This window comes from Cygnus olor, chromosome 25 (genome assembly GCF_009769625.2).
Source record: "Cygnus olor isolate bCygOlo1 chromosome 25, bCygOlo1.pri.v2, whole genome shotgun sequence".
NCBI classification, from domain to species: Eukaryota; Metazoa; Chordata; class Aves; order Anseriformes; family Anatidae; genus Cygnus; species Cygnus olor.
The window spans coordinates 5,840,121-5,863,258 of NC_049193.1; the positions used below are offsets into that span (position 1 = coordinate 5,840,121).

General features: G+C 68.7%; 3 protein-coding genes and 1 long non-coding RNA gene across 14 annotated transcripts; 3 read left to right on the plus strand and 1 right to left on the minus strand.

Annotated features, from left to right (window-relative positions):
• The first annotated feature begins 778 nt into the window (after positions 1–778).
• ITGA2B (integrin subunit alpha 2b) lies at positions 779–8,401 on the plus strand. 6 transcript variants are annotated; one of them, XM_040537004.1, is made up of 30 exons: positions 779–1,133; positions 1,211–1,341; positions 1,417–1,514; positions 1,590–1,755; positions 1,820–1,869; positions 2,205–2,250; positions 2,390–2,518; positions 2,602–2,649; positions 2,815–2,858; positions 2,977–3,036; positions 3,302–3,354; positions 3,467–3,675; positions 3,956–4,138; positions 4,218–4,263; positions 4,341–4,445; positions 4,551–4,606; positions 4,700–4,851; positions 4,973–5,098; positions 5,639–5,709; positions 5,800–5,947; positions 6,064–6,156; positions 6,241–6,320; positions 6,424–6,498; positions 6,573–6,675; positions 6,748–6,900; positions 6,975–7,085; positions 7,173–7,286; positions 7,502–7,609; positions 7,692–7,814; positions 8,047–8,394. In XM_040537004.1, exons 1-30 carry the CDS (start codon positions 967–969, stop codon positions 8,134–8,136), a joined length of 3,138 nt encoding a protein of 1,045 aa, XP_040392938.1. In that variant the 5' UTR covers positions 779–966; the 3' UTR covers positions 8,137–8,394. The 6 variants fall into 6 exon arrangements, with proteins under 6 accessions (XP_040392938.1, XP_040392936.1, XP_040392934.1 ...); XM_040537002.1 differs by having other exon boundaries at positions 902–1,133; positions 6,573–6,900; positions 8,047–8,398; XM_040537000.1 differs by having other exon boundaries at positions 922–1,133; positions 1,211–1,514; positions 8,047–8,397.
• Positions 8,402–8,932: 531 nt separating this feature from the next.
• Positions 8,933–16,183, plus strand: FAM171A2 (family with sequence similarity 171 member A2; the record flags this gene model as incomplete). The annotated part of the gene is made up of 8 exons (XM_040536347.1): positions 8,933–9,075; positions 10,960–11,187; positions 12,693–12,785; positions 13,226–13,384; positions 13,463–13,639; positions 14,504–14,620; positions 14,730–14,856; positions 15,226–16,183. Coding segments are annotated over exons 1-8 (1,944 nt in total), but the record flags the coding sequence as incomplete, so codon positions are not given.
• Position 16,184: 1 nt separating this feature from the next.
• LOC121059852 lies at positions 16,185–17,340 on the plus strand. Its single transcript, XR_005814665.1, has 2 exons — positions 16,185–16,398; positions 17,070–17,340. It is a non-coding gene; the product is annotated as an uncharacterized LOC121059852 (long non-coding RNA).
• A 77-nt stretch (positions 17,341–17,417) lies between these two features.
• On the minus strand, positions 17,418–22,629 carry GRN (granulin precursor). Of its 6 annotated transcripts, none has more exons than XM_040536990.1 (10): positions 22,536–22,629; positions 21,202–21,371; positions 20,986–21,127; positions 20,237–20,343; positions 20,033–20,141; positions 19,852–19,949; positions 19,293–19,517; positions 18,531–18,755; positions 17,722–17,964; positions 17,418–17,624 (listed from the first exon to the last, which is right to left on the minus strand). In XM_040536990.1, the coding sequence occupies exons 1-10, from the start codon at positions 22,612–22,614 to the stop codon at positions 17,499–17,501; spliced, it is 1,524 nt and encodes a 507-aa protein (XP_040392924.1). In that variant the 5' UTR covers positions 22,615–22,629; the 3' UTR covers positions 17,418–17,498. The 6 variants fall into 6 exon arrangements, with proteins under 6 accessions (XP_040392924.1, XP_040392923.1, XP_040392926.1 ...); XM_040536989.1 differs by having other exon boundaries at positions 20,237–20,346; XM_040536992.1 differs by lacking the exon at positions 22,536–22,629 and adding an exon at positions 22,362–22,498.
• Positions 22,630–23,138: the final 509 nt, after the last annotated feature.

Here is a 23,138-nt window from a genome sequence, read left to right on the forward strand (position 1 = left end):
AGTGGCAGCTTGCCTCGGGCCCCCTGTCTTTGTGCTGGGGGCTCTGTGCTGCGCCGTGCCCACCACTCGGTGTGCTGGTGGCAGAGCACAAAGACCAGCCCTGGGGCTTGCTGCTTTAGCAGCTTTGCCTGGGCTTTGCAAGCCCGAGTGTCAGAAACTTGCTGGGTCCTGATTCGGCTGAAGAGAAGAGAGGGGTTCTCCCCTTTACCCTGCCCCAAGCCCCCGGTGTTGCTGGTGGTTGCACCAGGGCTGCGAGCTGCCTTTGCCTTGTCCCTCCCTCCTTGCTTGCCCCTGGAGCTGGGGGCCTGGATGAATGACAGCACCCAAATGTTGCAAGAAAGGGGAAATTAAGCACTTTGGGGGAGAGAACTGCAGTTGCCTTGGAGCAATCCTGCGGGGCTTTCTCCTGGCTCTGGGTGCTGACTGCAGCTGGCCTAGGCAGCATCCCCTGGTGTGGAGCAGCCCCCGTTGGGGGCCAGGGGAGACCAGGTGGGTTAAAGCAGTGAAAATCCCACAGCTGCTGGCTGGAGCTGCACAGAGCCCCTGTCATGGCTCCCTCTGGCACCATCCCCGGGAGCCCTTTCACTGGAAAAGTCTGGGCTGCGCTTCCCTCCTGGGGCAGCACGGGGATATTTTGGGTGCTGGGCAAGGGGAGATGCTTTGCTGGCATCCGTGTCCCCCGTGCCATCTCTGCTCCATCCGGCTGTGGAGGCGTTAAGTGTGGGGCCGAGGGGGCTCGGGGCCGAAGGATGTGGACGCTGCGCTTCCACCGCAGCCGCCTGAGCCCCAAGATAGCGGGGACGGGCGGATGCCGCTGTCCCAAAGCAGGGCCAGCCCCGTCCCAACTGCCCAGCTGCGGGGTGGCCCTTCCTGCTGCGTCCCCCCAGATAAGAACAGGGATGGGGAATTCCAGATAGGGAAGCTCTGGGCCGCACCGGGCACATTTTGAGGCGAGCCAAGGAGGCGATGGGTGCTGCCTGCTGCGCTCCTGCCCTGCTGGGGGCCCTGCTGCTGCTCTGGGGGCTGTGCTGGGCCTCTGGCCCAGAGCTGCTCCACCCCCAGCCCACGGTGTACGAGGGGCCCCCTGGCAGCTACTTCGGCTTCTCCCTGGATTTCTACGTGACCAAGGACAGGTAGGGAGGGGCTATGGAGCTGGGCATGGACCCCGCTCGCCCCCGAGCCCTGACACCCGCTCCTCTGTGTGCCCCAGGACAAGCGTGGCGGTGGGGGCTCCCCGCGCCAACACCTCGCAGCCTGGAGTGGTCGAGCCTGGTGCCGTCTTCCTCTGCTCCTGGCCGCCTGAAGACCCCCCGTGCGACCCCGTCCCCTTTGACACTGCGGGTGCGTGCATGCTGCGGGACGATGCTGGGTGCTGCCACCACCGCGGGGCCCATCCTGGCATGCCCGTTCTTCCAGGGGATGAGACGGAGACCAGTAGCTCCATGAAGCTCCATGTCTACAAGTCCAACCAGTGGCTGGGGGCCTCCGTGACCAGCTGGCATGGCACACTGGTGGTGGGTGCATGTGTGGGTGGGCACCCGTGGGTGCTGGCGGGGTGGGCGCCCACCTGTCCCCGTCCCCGTCCCCAGGCCTGCGCCCCGCTGCAGCACTGGAATGCCATCCAGGAGGACCTCGAGGCTTTCCGCACCCCAGTGGGTGCCTGCTTCATGGGAGCCGCAGGGCTGCGCCGCTTCGTCTGGTACTCGCCCTGCCGCAGCACCCAAATGGCCTCCGTCTACAAGGAGAACAAATACAGTGAGTGCGGGCGGGGGGCGGCGGGGGCCCCCCCGGCCGGCCTGACGCTGCCCTGTGCCCGCAGTCCTTGACCAGCGCTACTGCGAGTTGGGCTTCAGCGCGGCTGTCACCTCGGTGAGACGGGGAGCCCGGGGCGCCACGGGGATGGTACCAGGGATGCTCGTGGGGATGTGCCCAGGGATGCCCCCAAGGATGCTCCTGGGGATGGTGATGGGGATGGTCCTTGGATGGTCCTGGGAATGTCCCCAGGGATGTCCCCATGGATGCCCCCAAGGATGCTCCTGGGGATGGTCCTGGGGGTGCTCGTGGGGATGCCTCTCAGAATGCTCTTGGGGGATGCTCCTGGGATACAGGAGGCCGTGACCAGGATGGAGCCCCTGTGCGGGGGGGTGTAGGGATGCTGGGCTGGGGGTGTCCCAGGGGGGTGCTGAAGCTGGCTCTTCCCGCAGGATGGCATGCTGGCGCTGGGTGCCCCCGGCGGGTACTACTTCAAGGGTGAGTGCTGCCTGTCCGGGGGTACACCTGCCCCAGCACCCCTGGGTGGGCACGGCGGGATGGGGACACCCCTATAGGTGCCACCTGCTGTGCTTGGGGGGTGGGGAGCAGCGTGGCACCCCATCACTGGTGTCCCCAGGGCTCCTCTATTTGGGCAAATTGGATTCCATCCTCGCCCGCTTCCATGGCAAGTCCCTGGTTTGGATAGAGGGCCCCAGGCGCCCCACGGTAGAGCAGACATCCGTGGACTACGAGGACGGGTACCGGGGTAAGCAGTGGGTGGGGACAGCCCTGCCCCACACCCGACTCATCCTGGAGACGGTGGGATCACTGGTGCCAATTTCCCCGCAGGGTACTCGGTGGCCGTGGGCGAGTTCGACGACAATCCCAAAACCAAAGGTAAGGCAGGGCCACCAGCACTGGGGTTCTGTGCACCCTGTGCTCGGGGTGCCCTCTGCTGCTTTGGGACACGGGTCCATCTCCAGAGCCCTGTCCGTCCCCATGTCCCTGCCTGTGCCAGGGGTCTCTCCATGGTGGGGGCACTCAGGGTTCTTCACCCTGCAGAGTACGTGGTGGGGGTCCCCAACAAAAGCAACACGACAGGCGAGGTGAGCGGTGCTGGTGCCCAGCTGCATGGGGACAGGGATGTCCTGCGGTGGGGCACTGGGCACCCCGGGGGACATCAGGGATTGGGACAGCGATGGGGCCTGATGCTGCTCTGAGCAGGTGGAGATTTTCAGTGAGGGGATGAGCCTGCGCCGGATGCAGGGCATCGCCAGCGAGCAGGTACCCCCACTGCACCACCACCCTATAGCACCCGCTGCACCCTGCTGCATGGCACCACCACCCTATAGCTGCACCCGGCTCCATCGCACCATCACCCCATCACCTGCCCTACTTGCTCCCCTCACCCCAAAGCCTCCATCTGGCCCCGGTAACACCCCTGAACCACCCGCCCCATAGCACCCCATGCTCCCCGCTCTGCCCTACTGGTCAGGGGGCCACCTGCACCCCACAACCCAGGTACCATCCCCTCCCACCCCTTTCCCAGGTGGCTTCATACTTCGGGCACACGGTGGCTGTGGCCGACATCAACGGGGACGGGTGAGGCCCCTGTGGGCGCAACACCTCCGGGTGCCACCCAACCATTGGGGGTGAGGTGGGGAGGGGGGGGGGGAACGTACGGGGCTGCATCCTGACCTGGTGCTGGGTGCAGGCAGGACGACATTCTGGTGGGCGCCCCGCTCTACATGGAGCGGCGTCCCGAGGGCAAGCTCTCCGAGGTTGGCCGCCTCTACCTGTACCTGCAGCGGGGGAAGTGGTCCTTCGCCAAGCCCCCCCAGACCCTGACGGGCATCCACCCCTATGGCCGCTTCGCCTCCGCCATCACCAGCCTGGGGGACCTGGACAAGGACGGCTACGGCGGTAAGCGCAGGGTGGTGGCAGGGGACAGGTGTGGTGGTGGTGGGGGGACACACATGTGCCACCCCCGGTGCCCGCCTTGATGCTGGGGGCACTGAGGCAGGAGCACCCGCTCTGTCCCAGTGCTCCCAGTGCCACCCTGCACCCCCCCTTCCAGTGCCACCTCGGTGCCACCCCACCCTTGTCTGCCATCCTGCAGCCCCCTGGCCCCCACCCCACAACACCCCACCACTCCCTGCACCCGGTGGCACCCGGTGGCCGCTTACGCCCCCTGCGTCCACAGATGTGGCGGTGGGCGCCCCGTTTGGGGGTGACAGCGGCAGTGGGCAGGTCCTCATCTTCCGCGGGCAGAGGGAAGGGCTCGAGCCAGTGCCCACCCAGCGCCTCAACAGCCCCTTCCCTGGCCCCGCTGCCTTCGGCTTCGCCCTGCGCGGTGCCACGGACTTGGACGGCAACGGCTACATGGGTACGGCGTCACCGTGTGTCCCCTACATGCCGCCATAGTGCCACCCACCCTGCCACCGACACCCTGCTTGTGCCCACAGATCTGCTGGTCGGGGCTTTTGGGGCCGCCAAGGTGGCCGTGTACCGGTGAGTCCCCAGTGCGGGGCCAGGTGCTGCTGGCTCTGTCCCTTGACACCTGAGCTCCGCTGTCACCGGTGCCGCAGGGGACAGCCCGTGGTGGTGGCCCAGGCACAGCTGAGCGTCCCCAGTGGGCTGAACCCTGAGAAGATGGCGTGTGTCCTGCCCGACTCCGACACACACGTCAGCTGGTGAGCAGCATGGTGGGGAGGGACACCGCCAGTGGGGACACCACCATGAGGGACACCTCCATGGGGACAGGTCTCTGAGCACCCATGGGTGCTGTCACTTTGCAGCTTCCCCGTGGTGCTGTGTGTCAGTGTGACGGGCCAGAACATCCCCCAGAGCATCCGTAAGTGCCCGGCACAGGGCTGGCATCCCCCTCCCCGGGGGTGGCACCGGGCAACTCCACGGTGTCACCGTCACCCGCTGTTACCTCCGCCAGGCCTTGATGCCGAGCTGCAGCTGGACAGGCTGAAGCAGAAGCTGTCCAGGAGGGTGCTCCTGCTGCAGGGCCACCAAGCATCCTGGCACCGGACACTGGTGCTGGCCATGGGGACGTCCCCGCTCTGCCACAACCTCACTGCCTACCTGCGGGTATGGGGACGGTGCCACTGGGCTGGCACACGTGGGGAGGGGGACAGCGGCGCCCTGGGCCAAGAGGGTTGGGGACCACCTGCCCCGTGCCTGGGGTGCCATCGCACGGTGGTGTCCCCAGGACAAGGCTGACTTCAAGGACAAGCTGAGCCCCATCGTCACCAGCCTCAGCCTGGCACTGGCCTCGTCACCGGGTGCCCAGGGGCTGGGGCTGGTGCTGTACGGGGACACCCTGGTGCAAGCGCAGGTAGGGCCCGGTGGGGACACTGCTGGGGACAGCCACCACCAGCCCCCGGGGTGTGCACAGCCCCGGTGTCAGGCTGGGGCTGTGCTATGCTCCAGCCCCACGGCCCCCACCCTTTCCCTGTGTCTGCCCCTGGGACATGGCCCTGTCCTCAGCACCACCCTGGGATGTCCCCACTGTCACCCCTGCTGTCCCCAGTGCCTCCCTGAGATGTCCTCCCTGTCCCCCTTGTGGTCCCCAGTCCCTGCCCAGGATGTGCCCCCTGTCCCTCCCACTGTCCCTGCTCCAACCTCAGGTTGTCCCCCCTGTCCCCACCCTGTCCCCACTCCCTCCCTGGGATGCCCCCCCCTCCTTGTTCCCCCACTGTCCCCACTCCCTTCCTAGGACATACGCCATGCCCACCCCATTGTCCCCTCTCCCTCCGTGGGATGTCTCCCCCGTCCCTGCACTCTCCCCTCTCCCTCCCTGGGCTGTCCCCCTCTGTCCCCACTCCCTCCCCACCTCCCCCCGCTGCCACCCCCACCTCCCCCTGCCCCGGCCCAGACCCACATCGTGCTGGAGGACTGTGGGGAGGACAACGTCTGCGTCCCCGACCTCAGCCTCGCTGCCCACACGTGAGCACACGCAGGGGCCACCCTGGGGGGGGTCCAGTCCCTGTCCCTGTCCCCTCCCCACCCCGGTGCTGAGCCCTGCCGGGTCCCCAGGCCAGGTACCCGCCTGCTGATCGGGGCTGAGAACGTGGTGTGCCTGCACGCCCGTGCCACCAATGTGGGTGAAGGTGCCTTCGAGGCCGAGCTGCGGGTGCAGCTCCCAGAGGACACCTACTACCAGAAAGCCCTCAGTAACATCCAGGTAGGTGCTGGGGTGGGGGGTGGGGGGGACAAGCCCTGCCCTTGGTGCAGGGGTGGCACCTGCAGCAGGGGCTGTGCCATGTCTCCACCGTGTTGCTCCTCCCTGTGCCACCGCAGGGGCAGGAGAAGCTGAGCTGCATCCCCAGGAAGGAGAACGGGAGCCGCGTGGTGCTCTGCGAGTTGGGCAACCCCATGAAGGCAGGCGCCCAGGTGTGGGCTGTGGGTCACCCGCTGCCACCCACTGCCACCCACTGCCACCCACCGTCACTCACTGTCACCCTCCCTGCCCTGCAGATCACTGTGGACATGGAGCTGAGCGTGACCGGGCTGGAGGACGTGGGCGATGCCATCACCTTCCAGCTCCAGCTCAGGAGGTGACACTGTGGCCAGGCTGCTTGTGCCCATGCTCAGTGTGTCCCCAAACCTTGGGGGGGGCAGTGTCACCCTGCCCACTCTCACCCCCCCGTGTCCCCGCAGCAAGAACAGCCCCACCAGCACGGTGGTGACGGTGGTGGTGCCCGTGGAGGCGCAGGCGGCGATGGAGCTGCGAGGGTGAGGGTCTGTGGGACATGGCAGGGGGACACCGGGGTGCGGGGGGGTGACACTGACCCCACTATTGCCACCAGGAAATCCCTGCCCACCACCATGGTGCTGCCCACGAGCTGGCACGGGGTGGAGGGCAGCCGCCGGCTGGAGGACCACGGCATCCGCGTGGAGCACGTCTACCAGGTAGGGCGCAGCACCCAAGGGTGCCACCTGAGGCCACTTGTCACCCACTGCCACCTCACTGTCCTCCCCCAGCTCCACAATAAGGGCCCGGCCACCGTCACCAATGTCACCCTGCGCCTCGACGTCCCCACTGAGATCGATGGCCGCATCCTGTTCTACCTGCTGGAGCTGGGCACCGAGGGTGGCATCAGCTGCGCCCAGCCGCCCAACCTCAATCCCAAGCAGGTGGGACACGATGGGGGGACAGCACCCATCCGGTGGGTGCTGGGGGGGCTGAGGGTGTCCCCTTCTCCTTCTAGCTGGAAATGCCCCAACCCACAGGCGTGGGACCCCGCAACGGCACCCACCGGCGGGAGCGCAGGGAGGCGGGCGAGCCGGTGGCCACGGCGCTGGAGAAGCCCATCCCTGTGGTGAGCGGGCGCTCCCTGTGGGACTGCAGCCCCGCAGGGGCCTTGGGGACAGCGTAGGGGCAGGGGTGACACCCGCTGTGCCCGCAGGACTGCGGCAACGCCACCTGTGTGGAGGTGACGTGCTGGGCGCCCAGCCTGGCCAAGGACCAGCGGGTGCTGGTGAGCGTCCGCGCCCTGCTCTGGATGGACACCTTGCAGCAGGTAGTGGCACCCGCGGGGGACAAGGACGTGCTGGGGTGGCACCGTGTCCCCCTGGTGTCCCCGTGGAGCCGTGCCACGTCCCCATACATCCCAGGGACCTGTGGAAAGCACCCATGGGGACACCAGGCGTGGGGACGCAGGTGCCCCTTTGGCTATTTGGCACCTCTCTTGCTGTGTCCCCATGCGTCCCTGTGTGTCCCCATGTCTGTCCCCAGCGGGAACACCTCTTGAAGCAATTCCTCGTCCAGTCACGGGGCTTCTTCAACACCTCAGCCATGCCCTACCGTGTCCGGCCCCACGCCCTGCCCACCGGCAAGGCCGAGGTACGGCTGTCACGGTCGAGGGGGGAGTGACGGCCAGTGCCAGCGGTGGCCCCGGTGGTGGCACCCCCCTGTCCCTCTGCAGGCTGCCACCGAGGTGATGCGCGCCAGCCCCGATGGCAAGCGGGACGTGCCGGTGTGGTGGGTGGTGCTGGGCGTCCTTGCGGGGCTCCTGCTCCTCACCCTCCTCATCCTCCTCATGTGGAAGGTGAGCATGTGTGTGTGGGGGGGGACACACGACACAGCGCTGCCGGGCACCCCTGGGGACACCTGGGGAGGGCGGTGGCCCGGTGACACCCCGCCATTGCGGTGGGATCCCAACGGCAACAGAAGGGACCGGAGAAATGGGGACCCCTGGGGAGGGAGCTGTGGGCATGGGGTGGGGGCGATGCTGGGAGGGGGTCCCCGAGGGTGGGGGTGTCACCATGTCCCTCTTCCAGATTGGCTTTTTCAAGAGGACCCGGCCACCCATGGAGGAGGACACGCAGGAGCCGGGACAGGCCCGGGAGATGGGGGGCACCCAGAGCTAGGGGGGACCCCGGGGTCCCCTGCACCCTCTGCACCCCCACCCCACAGCCCTGGCCCTGCCCCGATGTCCTCAGCACCCATGGGTGCCCATGGTGCTTGTCACCCTCCCGCTGCCCCTGGACAATAAATCCTAGCACCCGTGGGGTGACGTGGGGTGCCACAGCGGCGTGGGGCGGGGGGGGGACACGGGACACTCGGTGGGAATGCACGGGGACAGGGGGCGCCCAGCGGGTGCGGGGGTGCCCAAGGGTGGCGTGGATGGGTGTCACTGGGGGGTGCCGGGGTTGGGAGAGGGTCGTGGGGGTGCGGGGGGGGGGGAAGTGGGGCAGGGGATGGGATGCTGCTGCTGGGACTGGGGAGTGGTGCCGGTAACGGGGGTCGGGACCAGGGGCTGGTGCAGAACCGGGGGCCGGTGCTGGGACCCGGGGACTGGGACTAGGGGCCGGTGCCGGTAACGGGGTTCGGTGCCGGGACCAGGGGTTGGTGCCGGTACCAGGGGGCCGTGCCGGTACCGGGGCTCGCTGCCGGTCCTGGGGACCGGGACTAGGGGTCGGTGCCGGGACCGGGGGTCGGTGGCGGTCCAGGGGTCCGGGACTAGGGCTCGGGGCAGTGCCGGGGGTCGCAGCCGGCCCCTCTCTGCTCAGCCCCGAGTCACCGCCGCCCTCCCGTGCCCATCTCCCCCTCCCCATCTCCACCCGGTGCGGGCGGGCGGCGGTGCCCGGCGGCACCGGCAGGTGGAGCCCGGTCCCCGCGGCTGAGCCGAGCCGAGCCGAGCCGAGCCGGGCTGGGCGGGGCGGGCCGGGCCGGGCCGTGCCGTGCCGGGCCGGGCATGGCGGGGTAAGGGCGCGGAGGCACCATGCGGCCCCCCCGCCTCCTGCCGCTGCTGCTGCTGCTGGTGGCCGGCCGCGGGGCGCGGGGCGCGGCGGAGCCGGGGGCGCTCGGTGAGTGCGGCCTTTGTGTGCGCGGCGGCGGGGCCGGGGCCAGCCGCCCCCCCGTTATCCTCCCCCCACGCCCCCCAGCATCCTGCCCCCCCCCCCCCAGCATCCCCCTCCTCATCCGTCTGTCCGTCCCCCACCGGCCGTCTGTCCGCCCCCCCCTCCCCCCATCTGTCCGCCCATCCCACCTGCGGGGGTGTCGTGGGGTGTTTGGGGGGGGGGGAGCACCCCCCCGGGTGCATGGGGGGGGGGGGTCGCAGTGTTGGGGTGGGGGGACTGGTAGCACCCGTGGGGGTGTTGGGGGGTGGTGGTGGCTCTGGGCGGTGCTGGGGGTGTGTGATGGTGGGGGGGGGGGGGTCCCAAGGGCAGGGTGGGGGGTATTTTTGGTAGGGGTTGGGGTGAGCCCCATAGTGGGCACCTCCAGTAGGCAGGGTGGAGCTGGGGGCGCTGGGTGCCACCGTGGGGTCCCTGCGGCCCCCCGTGACCCCTCCCCGCACCACAAACCCACCCACCAGGGTGAGGGGTGCCCGTGTGGCTGAGATGGTTGGCAAGGGTTGGGGGGGGGGCAGGATGTGGTGTCCCTGACCCCCACCCAGCCAGCATCACCCGCGCCCATCCCCGTGCCACCCTGGCTGGGAGGTGGTGACGGGGGCACGGGGCCCGGCACCGGCGTGGGGAGAGCCATGGGGGCTGCGGGGCCGTACTGGGAGGAATGGGGGGGGGGGGGGGGGGCACCAGTGTGGCCGTGCCACCCGGTGGGGCCCCTTCGTGAGTGGGCAACGCTGCCATGCTCACGGCTGGGGGGGACACGTGGGCCCCCCGCTCCCGAGGACGCCGTTGGTGCCAGCTGTCCCCCGGCAGCTGCGGGTGGCCGGCACATGGCCGCGGGGACATTCCTGCTGCCCCGCGGGTGCCGGCTGTCCCTGGTATTTGTGCACCCCCCCACTGGACCCCCATGCTTATTCTACCCCCCCACTCAATCAGGCGCATCGCCGGAGCAGCTGCTGCGAATTCCTCCCCTCGCCCACATCTGGGCAACATCTGGGCGGGGGGCGGCTGCTCCCTGCCGCGGGGGCTTTCGGGGGGCAGGATGCTGCTGGGGGGGGCCACGGGGTCCCGAAAGCGCCCGGGGCGGGCGGGATGAACGAGGTCGTTGCCTGGGCGACAGCGCCCGAGCCGGGCGGGCTGCCAAGGGCTGCGGGCTCATGCGCAGGCGGCTGGCGGCACGGGGGGGGGGGCGTGGAGAGCGGGTCCCCCCCCGGCTGTGCCCACCCTGCCCCGTACCCGTGCCACCTGGGAACCCTGGAGCGTGGTGGCAGGGGCAATAGACCCCCCTCTGTCTGCATCGGGTGGGCATGAAAATGGGCAGGGGGTGGTGGCCGTCACCCTGCGGTGGCCGGGACCTGCGGGGTTGGCGGCTGCCACCCCACATCAGTGGGCCCGGGGACCTGCCGGGATGGTGGCCAGCACCTTGCTGGGGTGGTAGCCGTGACCTTACTGGGATGGTGGCCGCCACCCTGCTGGAGTGCTGCCTATGACCTGCTGGGGTGGGTCCAGCACCTTACTGGGATGGTGGCTACCACGCACCTGGGGTGCTTCCCGTGAGCCCCTTTGGGATGGGTCCAGCACCTGGCTGAGATGGGTTTCACCACCCTGCCAGGAGGGTGCCCACGACCTGCTGGGATGGGTCCACCAGCACCTTGCTGGGCTGGGTCCTAGCACCCTGCTGGGGTGGTGCCCCTGACCCCATGGGGTGGTACCTGCGACCTTACTGGGGTGGCGCCCACCACCCCAAGCAGGATGCCACCCCACCCCGTGCCACGCCGGCAGGGTCGTGCCCGCACCCACCACGTCCTGTCCCCGTCCCCCCCACCCCGCGTGTCCCCACAGAGGTGCTGCTGAAGGTGCAGGTGTATGAGAGCGGGGCGCTGGCCCCGCTGGCCCAGGCCACCCTGGAGGTTTTTGGCAACCGCAGCTCGCTGGCCACTGGCACCACCGACCACGAGGGCGCTGGCGTCCTGCCCCTCGCCTACCGCCTGGGCTCCTGGGTCCTCGTCACCGCCACCCACCGCGGCTACGTCACCGCCTCCGTGCCCTGGCGTGTCACCAAGCTGCCATGTGAGTGATGGGGACCCCGGCCCCTTGGGGAGTGGGGGGGCTCTGAGATATTATGGTGGGACCTGATTGCGTAACAGGGGGCTCTGAGCATCTATAGGGGACCCCAGCCCCTTACTGGGGGGGTCTGTCACGTATAGGAGACCCTAGTCCCTTACCGGGGGTCTCTGAGCCCTTTTAGGGGACCCCAATCCCTTAATGGGGGGCTCTGGCATCTTGTGGGTGGAACCTGGACTCTTACTGGGAGGTTCTGAGCCCTTGTGATGGGCCCCCAGTCCCTTAATGGGGGATCCTAATCCCTTACTGGGAGTCTCTGGGCCCTTATGGGATCCCTTACAAGGGGGCCCTGATGCTTTACACGAGGCCCCGATCTCTTATAGGAGACTCAGATCCCTAAGTGGGGGGCTCAGATACCTTATAGGGGACCCCAGCCCCTTACTGGAGAACCCTGATTCCTTACTGGGGGGCTCAGAGCCCTTATGGGGGACCATGAGTCTTCACTGTGGGAGCTGATCCCTTACTGGGGGACCTGGTTCTATATTGGGGGCCTCAATCCCTTATGGGGGGGGGGGGGGCGTGATGCCTTAATGGGGACCCTCGCTTCTCCAGTACTGGGGGACTCCAATTCCTTACTAGGTTCCTTGCTGGGTGCCCTTGATCCTTTATTGGGACACCAGTTCCTTACTGGGACCCCAGTCCCTTTCCAGGGCACCCTAAGAGCATTTGGGGGGTGGTCTCTTAGGGAGAGGAATTTTGGGGGTCTGGCCCTTGGGGCTCAGCATGGGTGGCCCTGATGGGTGATGTGGCACAGCGGGGGTGTGGCCGCGTCCTGGTGGCCCTGACGTCCCCTGGGGGGGGCACCCTGGGCTCGGCGCCAGCCCATGGCCCCTGGGGCCTCTGCGTTGTGGAGGGGGGGCAGCGCCGGGCGGCGTCGATGTGGTGACCTTGTTGGGGGGCCAGGACGAGTGGGAGCGCTCAGCCAGGGGGCACAGGGGTGGGGAGGGGACTGGGATGAGATGGGGTGCAAGGATGGGGTGTTGGGGGTGTAAAAGGGTGGGGAGCACTGAGGGCTTGGGGTGTGCAAGGATCGATGTGCCTGTGGTAGTGCCAGGATTGAGGTGCGAGGATCGGGGTGTGTGTGGGTTGTGCAGGAATTAGGGTGCTCGGGGCATGCAGGGCTTACGGGCGTGCAGGGGGTGTGCCAGGATCGGGGTGTGCCAGGACTAGGGACGTGCATGGGGTGCCCCCCAGCCTGCCGCGTGCCACCGCCCGTCCCTGCTGTCCCCATCCCCACGTCGCGGCAGTTGCTACTCTATTTTTACCCCTCCCCAGCCACAGCCTATTTTGGGCTCTGCTGGAGGCCTCCAAGGGGGGGGACACCCCCCAGTGCCCGTTGGGACTGATCCTGCCCCCTCCTCCTCTTCCTCCCCAACCCTGTCACAGGCGGGGTGCTGCGGGGAGGTGTCCGGGGGGGCTCCCCCACCCATCACCACGTCCCTCCTCCGCAGTGTATGCCTCCGTCAGCCTCTACCTGCTCCCGGAGCGCCCCGCCACCCTCATCCTCTACGAGGACCTGGTGCAAATCCTGCTGGGCTCCCCAGGTGAGTGGGGGCATCCTATAGCTGCCTATGGGAGGGGCCACGGGCCCCAGACATCCTATAGCTGGCTATGTGGGAGCTCCCAGAGATCCTATAGCTGGCTATGGGGGGGACACCAGCCCCAGACATCCTATAGCTGGATATCGGAGGGATACCAAGTCTCTTCCCAGCACTCCCAGGTATCCTATAGCTGGTTATCGAGGGAGCCACCAACCCCCAGACATCCTAAAGCTGGCTGTGGGCGTGGGGCACCAACCACCTCTAGCACACCCAGACATACCCAGATGTCCTATAGCTGGCTATGGGGTGCCACCAACCCCCAGAACTACCAGACATCCTATAGGTGGCTATGGGGCCACCAACACCCCGACATCCTACATCTGGTTATGCTGTGTGTGGGGGGGGGGGCATCACTTGCCCGTCCCCCCTTCTTGTCCCCGCAGGCGCCCGGGGCCAGCCGTGGGTGCAGTTCCAGAGGCGGGCGGCGCGCCTGCCCCGCAGCTCCACGTACAGCCAGCTCTGGGCATCGCTGACGGCCGCCACCGCCCCGCGGGACCTGCGGAGCTTCCCTGCCTTCCTGGGGGCTGAGCACAACGGCAGTGGTACGGGGTGGCCGGGGGGGGAGCGGGGAGCCTTGGTGCCCCATCCGCTCACCTGCCCCATCCCCTGCATCCCTGCAGCCAATGCCACCTGGCTGGAGCTGGCGCCCGTGGCGGCCCTCAGTGTTCACCTCTTCACGGGGAACGGCACTGAGGTGCAGCTCTCCGGCCCCGTCCATCTGTCCATCCCACTGCCCCCCGACACCGGCACCCTGGTGGCCACCAGCGTGCCCGCCTGGAGGTTTGACCCCAAGAGTGGTGAGCGCTGGATGGGGACGCTGAGATGCAGAGGGGAGTGGGGTGGGGGACACTAGTATTGATGGCCATGGGTGGGATGGGTTTGGGTGGTGACAGCCATGGGCGAGATGAATTTGTGTGGTATTGGCTATGGGCAAGATGAGTTTGGGTGGTATTGGCCATGGGTGAGATGAATTTGGGTGGTATTGGCCATGGGTGAGATGAGTATGGGTAATATTGGCCATGGGTGAGATGAGTTTGGGTGGTACTGGCCATGGGTGAGATGAGTTTGGGTAGTATTGGCCATGGATGAGATGAATTTGGGCGATTACATCCCTTTGTGAGATGAATTTGGATGGATGAGCCATGGGTGACATGAGTTTAGGCGATGATGGCCATGGGTGAGATGAGTTTGTTTGGTAATGACCATGGGTGACACAATTGGGCTTTGACTGACCTGCTCTAGTGGGAGGTGTCCCTGCGCATGGTGGGGGAGGGTGGAATTAGGTGACCTTTAAGGTCCCTTCCAACCCTAACAATTCTGTGATTCAGTGAGTTTGGGAGGTGATGGCCATGGGTGAGATGAGTTTGGGTGGTGATGGCCATGGACAGATGAGTTTGGGAGGTGATGGCCATGGGTGAGATGAGATTGGGAGGTGATGGCCATGGGTGAGATGAGTTTGGGAGGTGATGGCCATGGGTGAGATGAGTTTGGGTGGTGATGGCCACGGGTGAGATGAGTTTGGGAGGTGATGGCCATGGGTGAGATGAGTTTGGGAGGTGATGGCCATAGGTGAGATGAGTTTGTGGGTCTCAGCCTGCTAGGGGAGTCACCTGGGAATGTGGACAGAGCCACATGGTGATGCTGGGTGCTCGTCCCTGCAGGGCTGTGGGTCCGCAATGGGACGGGGCTGATCCGCAAGGAGGGCCGGCAGCTGTACTGGACCTTTGTCTCCCCCCAGCTTGGGTACTGGGCAGCAGCTCTGCCCTCTCCTAGCACAGGTAGGAAGGAGCCCCTGCACCCCTGAGGCTGAGCACTCCATGGGGAGGGGGGGAGCACCCATGGGAGACGTGGGCTGGGCCATGTCTGACCCTGGTGTGCCCCCCCCAGGGCTGGTGGCGATGGCTGCGGGCATGAAGGACATCACCGCCTACCACACCATCTTCCTGCTCACCATCCTGGGCGCGCTGGCCCTGCTCGTCCTCACCCTACTCTGCCTCCTCATCTACTACTGCAGGTCAGCATCGACCCCCTGGCACCTCCACCTGCCTGGCACCCCCAGATGTCCTACGTCTGCCTATAGGGGCCACCAACCCTCAACATCCCCAGATGTCCACCTGGCTATGGGGGCCACCAACTCCCAGGAGTGCCAAATGTCCTACACCTGGCTATGGGGGTGGGAGGGGGGGGCACCAGCCCTCAGCACCCCCCAGATGCCCTACACCTGGCTGTGGGGGCCACCAGCCCCCAGCAGTCCCACAGCTGGTAGACCCCCATCTAGCAGCCTCCAGCCGGTCATGGAGGCTGGTGGGGTTGGGCCACAGGACCCCAGTGCCACCATGCTGTCAGGCTGGTTGTCACCCTGGTGCCACCGCTGTCCCCACAGGCGGCGATGCCTGAAGCCGCGGCAGCAGCACCGCAAGCTGCCGCTCTCGGGGACCTTGGACGCCTCCAAGCGGGACCAGGCCACCTCCATGTCGCAGCTGAACCTCATCTGCAGCAGCCACCTAGAGACGGCGTCCTCAGGGGGGGACACCGAGGCGCACACCCCCGTCCTCAAGTCCTCCTTCGCTGCCTCCCGTGACTTCGACAGCTCCCGTGAGGACTTCTTCAAGCAGGTCCCGGCCCCCCCAGCCCCCCCAGCGCCCGCCAGCACTCTGGGGCGCCGCCGCGTTCCCCGGGAGGACTTCGGCCGCCCGGGCGAAGCCTTTGGCCTCGCGGCCGCCCGCTCAACAGAGGGGCTGGTGCCACCTCCGCTGGATGACTACCAGCGGGGCCACCCCCCGGCCCCCCGCCCCGAGCCCTTCGAGCGGCCGGTGGGGGGGGACCTGCCACCCACTGAGCCGCTGCCGCCGCCGCCACCGCCGCCGCGGCCACCCTCGCTGGGCCAGCCGGGCCAGCTCATCCTCTGCGGCCCCCTCGACGGCGGCCAGGAGGACGTGTACCGCGGCGTGGTGCCCACCCTGCTCATCCCCGCCCGCTACATGCGCCTGGACGGGGCGCCCGAGGGGACCCCCCAGCCGGACGGGGGTGGCCCGGCGGTGACAGCGGCGGCGGCGGCGGCGGTGACCGGTCCCCCTCCCGTGGCGGCAGCGGCCCCCGGGGGGGCCCCGGTGGCCATCCCGGTGCTGCTGAACGAGTCGGCGGTGGCGCAGCTCAACGGGGAGCTGCAGGCGCTGGCGGAGCAGAAGCTGCTGGCGCCGCGCGCCTGGTTCGTCTCGCTGGACGGCCGCGCGTCCCACGTCCGCCACTCCTACATCGACCTGCAGGGCGGTGACAGGGGGCCCCTGCCCCGTGCCCGGCCCCCCCGTGCCCCCCCCTCGCCCGAGGACAGCGCCCTGGCCCCGCTGCTGGGCGGCCCCCAGGGACGGCGGGGGGCCGGGGGGAGCGGCGGCGGCGGCGGCAGCACCCGCAGCAGTGCCAGCGAGCCCCCCCGTGACTCCCCCAGCAGCCCCGAGGACGAGGCGGGCGAAGGGGGCGAAGGGGGGGACGAGGCGGGCGACCGCAAGAGCCCCTGGCAGAAGAGGGAGGAGCGGCCGCTGATGGTCTTCAATGTCAAGTAAGCGTGGCCCTGGACCCGTTTCTGGGCCTGTCCTCATCCCCATCCCCATCCCCGTCCCCATCCCCACCTCCATTCCTGTCCCCATCCCCATCGCCACCCCTGTCCATGTCCCCATCTCCTCCTCCATCACCCATCCCATCCCCATCCGCGTCCCACCTCCGTCCTTGCCCCGGGGAGGTGGGGACACCCCAGGACCCTGCAGTGGCAGCAGGGACGTGGTGATGCTGGGCACGACCCAACTGTGCTTCCACCCCCCCACCCTGATCCCATACCGGCCCCATCCCATGTCCCTGACCCTGTCCCCGAGCCCCCTCCCCTTCCCTGTGAGGCCACCCGTGTCCCTGTGGGAGCCCCTCCAGGCATTGTGTGTCGTTCCCCACCCCCCCCCCACCCCAGCATGGGGTCCTGCTGCCCTGCCCCCCCCCCCCCCCCTCCCCCGGTGCCTTCCCCAGAGGGGTGCCAGGTGCCCCCCCAATGCCCACTGACGCCCCCCCCCCCCCCCCCCGCCCTTTGCCATGACACCACGTGGGGGTGGGCAGCAGGTTAGTACCGCCCCCCCCCCCCCCCCCCCCCCCCCCCCGCTGGGGTGGACCCCCATGATGACACCTGCATGTGCCCCCCCCCCCCCCCCCCAGCACTGAAACATGTCCCTCCTTGTGTCCTCACAGGGCGGGGGGGGCCGGCAGCGCCCCCCGGGCCAGCGGCACCTCAAAGCTGGCATAGGAGCGGGGGGGGGGGGGGGGGGGGGGGGGAGCACCATCGCCCCCCCCATTTGCCCCCCCAGCCCTCTGCTTTGGATTTTATTTGTCTTTCTAAATGTTTTATACGGGGCAAGGCAGAAGAAGGGCGAGCAGGGCCGTGCCTGCAGCGGGGGGGGGGATGCAGCCCCCTCCCCCCACGTGTTCGTTAGATGCCATTAATATATAAAAATCCCGTTGAGACACCGCAGCCTCTGCCTCTGCTTCCCACCCCCGCAAAAAAAAAAAAAAAAAAAAAAAAAAAAAAAAAAGGCCAGGTGCTTTTCCTAGAAACCCTTTATTTTGTGGGGCCCATCCAGCCGGTGTCCCCTGCCCCGGGGGTGGGGGTGGGGGGAGGTGTCACAGCAGTGTCCTGCTGGAGATGCCCCCCCCTACGTCCCAGCGCTGGGGCCAGCACTCGCGCCCCCCCCGGGTGCAGCGGTACCCGGCGGGGCAGCAGCGACGCCCGTCCTCGCAGCAGGAGCCCTATGGAGAGGTGCAATTGGGGACGTCGGTGGGGACATCGGTGGGGACACAGCCCCCCCGCCACATGTCCCCTACCCCCAAAATGCCACCCGCTGACCTGGGCGAAGGGGCAGCGTGCCCAGGAGCCGTCCGTGCTGCGGCAGCAGCGCTGGCCGGGGAGGCAGGCACGGGCGGTGTCACCGGGGATGGTGGCCACGGGGCGCAGTGGGGACAGCGGTGGCCCCGCGGGGGCCGGTGACCGCAGCGGGGTGGCCGCCAGCAGCTTCTCGCAGCTCTGGGTGGCCACGTTGCAGGTGTAGCCCCTGGGGCAGCAGTGCTGGTGGTCCTTGCAGCAGACGGCCTTGGGGGGGGGTGGGGGGGACACACAAAGGCTTGGTGACACCCCCCCTCCCCCCCAGCACCCTGTGCCCCCCCCCAGCCCAGTGCCACACTGCCGAAACCATTGGTTATGGGGGGGTGGGGGAGGAATGTGTGTATGGGAAGCCCCCCCCCAGTTGCACATCCCCATAGCCAGGGTGCAGATGGAGCTGGGAGGGACAGGACACACGGCACCCCACCCCCCCCCCCCCGATGTCCCCTCCACCTTGGGTGGGTGTCACATCCTGGATGGGGGGGGGGTGCTGTTCTGGGTATGCAGCACCCCACCCCCACCCCCCGAGACCCACACACCGTCCCCACTGCGCCCAAAGAGGGGGCACAGGGGCCGCCTGCCACGGCCCTCCAGCATGGCAGGGGACATACGGGGCGGGGGGGGGGGGGGTGACAGCGATGGAGGCTGCGCCGTGTCCCCTAACTGTCCCCAAAGAGCCACATCGCACAGTACCACTCTGCCCCAAAGCCCCCCCAGATGCCACCCTGACTGCCCCCCCCCCGCCCCTTTACTCGCCACCCCCCCGCACCCCCCACCTGCTCCAAGGGGCAGCACGCCCAGGTGCCCAAGGTCAGCTGGCAGCACGTGCTCCCGTCGGGACAGCTCGTCTCGTCATCGCACTTCACGTCCCCCCCCCGGCCCCGCGCCGGGGTCTTGCTCAGCCAGGGCAGGCGGACCCCCCCCTGCAGGCAGGTGCCCCCCTCGGGGTCGCAGGTGTAGCCCTGGGGGCAGCAGTGCTCATGGTCTGGGCAGCACACGGCCTGGGGGGGACACGGGTGGCACTCAGCATGACCCCACAGGGGCACCTGGCTGTCCCCTATGCTGTCACCTGTGTGTGGTGGGGGGGACGTGGGGTGCCCCAGAGCATCCCGGTGGCCTCGCGGCTCTTTGTGCCCTCCTGCCACTGGAGCCCCCGGCTTGTCCCAGTGAGCAGCGGGGGACAGGGGACACTGGGGGACTGGGGACACGGTCCCATCACGCTGGGCACAGGGGACACCCACCCTCATCCCAGCCAGGGCGTGGGGACACCTGCCCTTGTCCCATCAGGGGACAGGGAACATCTGCCCCCATCCCTCCCCAGGCCCAGGGGACAGCAGCCCCACCCGTCGCCCCCACGCACATCCCCGTGTCCCCAAGCCCCCCGCCCACCCATGGGATCCCTCCAGCCGCATCTCTGCCCACAGGGACACCCCTGGGTGCTCACCCAAGCCCCCCCCAGCGCTGAGCCCAACGGGGGACCGCAGCCTGGACCCGACCCCCTGCTGCCCCCCGTCACCCCCCTGCCCCGCGCCCCCCACCTGCTCCAAGGGGCAGCACCCCCAGGCGCCCGAGCTCAGCCGGCAGCACGTGCTCCCGTCGGGACAGCTCGTCTCGTCGTCGCACTTCACGTCCCCCCCCCGGCCCCGCGCCGGGGTCTTGCTCAGCCAGGGCAGGCGGACCCCCCCCTGCAGGCAGGTGCCCCCCTGGGGGTCGCAGGTGTAGCCCTGGGGGCAGCAGTGCTCGTGGTCTGGGCAGCACACGGCCTGGGGGGGACACGGGTGGCACTCAGCACGGGGGCACCTGGCTGTGCCCTGCGTAGGGTGGGGGGGGACGTGGGGTGTCCCAGAGCATCCCAGTCCCCTCCTATCACTGCAGCCCCGAACTTGTCCCAGTGAGCAGCGGGAGACAGGGGACACCGGGGGAGAGGGGACACCCACCCTCACCCAAGCCAGGGCACGGGGACACCTGCCCCCACCCCTCCTGGGGCACGGGGAACTCCTGGGGGGGGGACACGGCCCCCTGGGAACATCCCTGGGGGATGCGTCCTGCTCATCACTCCCCTGGGGACCTTTGCGTGTGTCCCCTGTGCCCCCCCACCTGCTCCAAGGGGCAGCACCCCCAGGCGCCCGAGCTCAGCCGGCAGCACGTGTTCCCGTCGGGACAGCTCATCTCGTCGTCGCACTTCACATCACCAACTGGGGACAAAGGGACGGTGACAGCCGGCGTCCCCTCTGTCCCCAGGATGGCACCGGGGGGTCCCAGACCCCCCCAACCTTACCGCGTGCTGGCGGCTGTGCCAGGTCCTGCACCGAGGTGCACATGGAGCGCTCCAGGTCGCAGGTGGTGCCTTGGGGACAGCAGTGCTGCCCGTCGCTGCAGCACACGGCCTGCGCAGGGAGGGGACAGCCGCGGGTGACAACACCGCAGGTGACAGCCTGCCGCCACCCTGGGGTGCTGCGTGGGGACACGGGGACGCACTCACGTTCTGCAGGGGACAGCAGCCGTACTGCGCCGAGGGCAGCCGGCAGCATGTGGCACCGTCCGGGCACACCGAGCGGCCATCGGGGCACATCACCTGGTGCAGCGTGGCTGCTGGGGGACACAGTGTCACCGCGAGCCACCCCCCCCCCCACCTCCGTGTCCCCACAGGTCATGGGGGACAGAAGGTGAGGGGTCCCTGCCATCTGGGACGATGCTGCACCTGGGGCGATGGTGTGCCACGATGGCTTGGGGACAGCTCTGGGGCGCTGGGGACAGAAATGTGCCATACCCAGAGCTGGGCCATATGGGGGGGACAGGGATGTGCCATACCCGGTGCTGGGACGCTGGGCATATGGGGACAGGGATGTGCCATAACCAGTACTGGGACATTGGGCATATGGGGACAGGGACGTGCCATACCCGGTGCTGGGACACTGGGCATATGGGGACAGGGACGTGCCATACCCGGTGCTGGGACATATGGGGACATATGGGGACAAAGACATGCCATGCCCGGTGCTGGGACACTGGACGTATGGGGACAGGGACGTGCCATACCCGGTGTTGGGATGTATGGGGACACACGGGGACAGGGACGTGCCATACCCGGTGTTGGGATGTATGGGGACACACGGGGACAGGGACGTGCCATACCCGGTGTTGGGATGTATGGGGACATTCGGGGACAGGGACGTGCCATATCCGGTGCTGGGACATATGGGGACACACGGGGACAGGGACGTGCCATACCCGGTGCCCGCCGCTGGCTCTTCCAGGCGGGGAACTTTGTGCTCAAGGGCGTGTCACCGTGGGGCGAGAGGCAGCGCCCGTGGGCCAGGTCACAGGTGGTGGCATGGGGACAGCAGTGCACCTTGTCCTCGCAGCATGATGCCTGCGGGCGCCAGACCCGTTCAACACGGTGGCTGCCGCATGCCGGTGTCCCCGTACCCGTGGCCGTGCCCGTACCTGTGGCATGGGGCAGCACCCCCAGGCGCCGCCAGGCGTCACACAGCAGGTGGCGTTGCGGGGACACTCGGACGTCCCGTCGGGACACCGCAGCGCGGCCACGGCAGCGACCCCGGCCAGGGCCAGGGCCAGGCACAGCGTCACCGTTGTCCTCATGGCGCAGGGGACACCTGCGGGTGGCAGCGCCCCCACCGCGCGCCCGTGCCTCAGTTTCCCCACTCGCAGAGCAGGGCTGGGCTCTGCCCCTCTCCCCCGCCCCCGTCTCTCACTTCCCCTTTCTTTTTTGTGGGGGCGGTGGAAAACCCTGCCCCCCCCCTTACAGCACCCTCCCCAGCGCCCCCCCCCCCCCAATGGGTGCCGCCATTCCTGATAAACCACAGCACAAAGTCCACAGCAGTGGGCAGGGGGCTGCGTGCCAAGGGAGGGCCCTAAGAGCCTGGGGGGGACCCTAAAGGCCAATGCCCGCCCCCCCCGTGTGCCATCTGGGGGTGACAGGAACCTGGGGGGGGGCCCTGCGGTGTCCCACACCCCGACCGCCGGCCGCAGCGCCCCGATAGCATCTCGCTGCGGCGGGGGAAGCTGCACGTGGGGTGTGTGGGGGGGAGCAGCACCCCGTGGTGGCACCCATGGGTGCACTGCCCCCCCCCCCCGCCCCCACCCTCCCTTCCTGCTTTCCCCCCCCCCTCCACTTTCACTTCCCCTCCCTGTTGGGAACTGAGGTGCAGGGAGCAGGGAGGGGGCTGGGGGGGTCACGGCGCGGCCCCCTCCCTTTGGGGTGTGCGGGGAGACCCCTGGGGTCACAGCACGGCCCCCCCACCCCGTGTCAGGGCTGGGCTGACCCTCCCAGTGCCCTCCAGTTCCCCCGGGGTCCCCCAGTGCCTCCCAGTACCCTCCAGTTTCCCCAGGGTCTTATAGTGCCCTCCAGTTCCCCCTGGTGCATCTCAGTTCCCCCCAGTACCTCCCAGTTCCCCCATTCTTCCAGCTCTCCCAGTGCCCCCCAGCACCTCCCAGTTGTCCCAGTGCCCCCCAGCACCTTCCAGTTCCCCCCAGTTCTCCCAGTTCCCCCCCGTGCCTCCCAGTGTCCCCAGTTCCCCCCAGCCCCCCCCCCCACTTCTCCCAGTTCCCCCAGTTCCCCCAGTCCCTCCCAGTTCAGCCATCACCTCCCAGTGCTCTCCAGTTCCTCCGGTTCCCCCCAGCGCCTCCCAGTTCCTCCCAGTGCCTCCCAATTCTCCCAGTTCCCCCAGTGCCTCCCACTACCATGGGGTTCCCGGTTCCCTCAGACCTCCCAGTGCCCCCCAGTCCCCCCTGACCCCCCCGCGCCCCCAGCCCCGTACCGTGCTCGCGCTCGTGCCCGTGCTCGCTCCCGACGCTCACCGCCCCCCCCGCCGCTAGCCCCGCCCCCTTCCCCCCCATTGGCCCACCGCACCCCCTCCCTCCTCCCATTGGCCGCCGCCGCTAAGGGGGCGGGGAAAGCGGCCCCCAGGCCTCAACCCCGCCCCTCCCCGTCGCGTGACGCCGGGCCACGTGACCGCCCCCCTGCCCCCCGGGGTAGTGCGAGGGGGCCGGGGGGGCTCGGCCGGGGGGGGGGCGGGGCGGCAAGGTGCCCCCCCGAAACCTCCCCACCCCGCGGGACCCGGCCTGGGGGGCGCAGGGACCCCTCCAGGGAACCCCCCCCGGGGTTTTGGGGGGGCCCTGCCCTCGGAATTGGTTGGGGGGGTCCCAGCAGGGCCCCCCTTGAGTTGGCTGGGGGGAGGGTCCCAGCAGAGCCCCCCCCGGCCTGGTTGGGGTTGGGGGGGGTCCCTGCAGGGCCCCTGCCTTAGAGCTGGTTGGGGGGGGGGGTCCAGCAGAGCCCCTCCACGGCCTGGTTGAGGTTGGGGAGGTCCCTGCAGGGCCCCCACCTGGAGCTGGTGGAGCGCCCCCCCACTGGGCCCCGTGGC

Bases quoted from the DNA above. Each gene is read 5' to 3' on its own strand.
- ITGA2B (XM_040536998.1), top strand. From the start codon at position 967: ATGGGTGCTGCCTGCTGCGCTCCTGCCCTGCTGGGGGCCCTGCTGCTG. The intron at 5,099-5,638 runs GTAGGGCCCGGT...GCCCCGGCCCAG, and splicing joins ACACCCTGGTGCAAGCGCAG to ACCCACATCGTGCTGGAGGA. The intron at 6,321-6,423 runs GTGACACTGTGG...GTGTCCCCGCAG, and splicing joins TTCCAGCTCCAGCTCAGGAG to CAAGAACAGCCCCACCAGCA.
- GRN (XM_040536991.1), bottom strand. From the start codon at position 22,461: ATGGTAGTGGGAGGCACTGGGGGAACTGGGAGAATTGGGAGGCACTGG. The intron at 21,372-22,361 runs GTGATGGCTGAA...TGCCACCCGCAG, and splicing joins GAACTGGAGAGCACTGGGAG to GTGTCCCCTGCGCCATGAGG. The intron at 17,965-18,530 runs GTGGGGGGTGCG...CCCCCCCCCAAG, and splicing joins CGTGCTGCCCCTTGGAGCAG to GCCGTCTGCTGCAAGGACCA.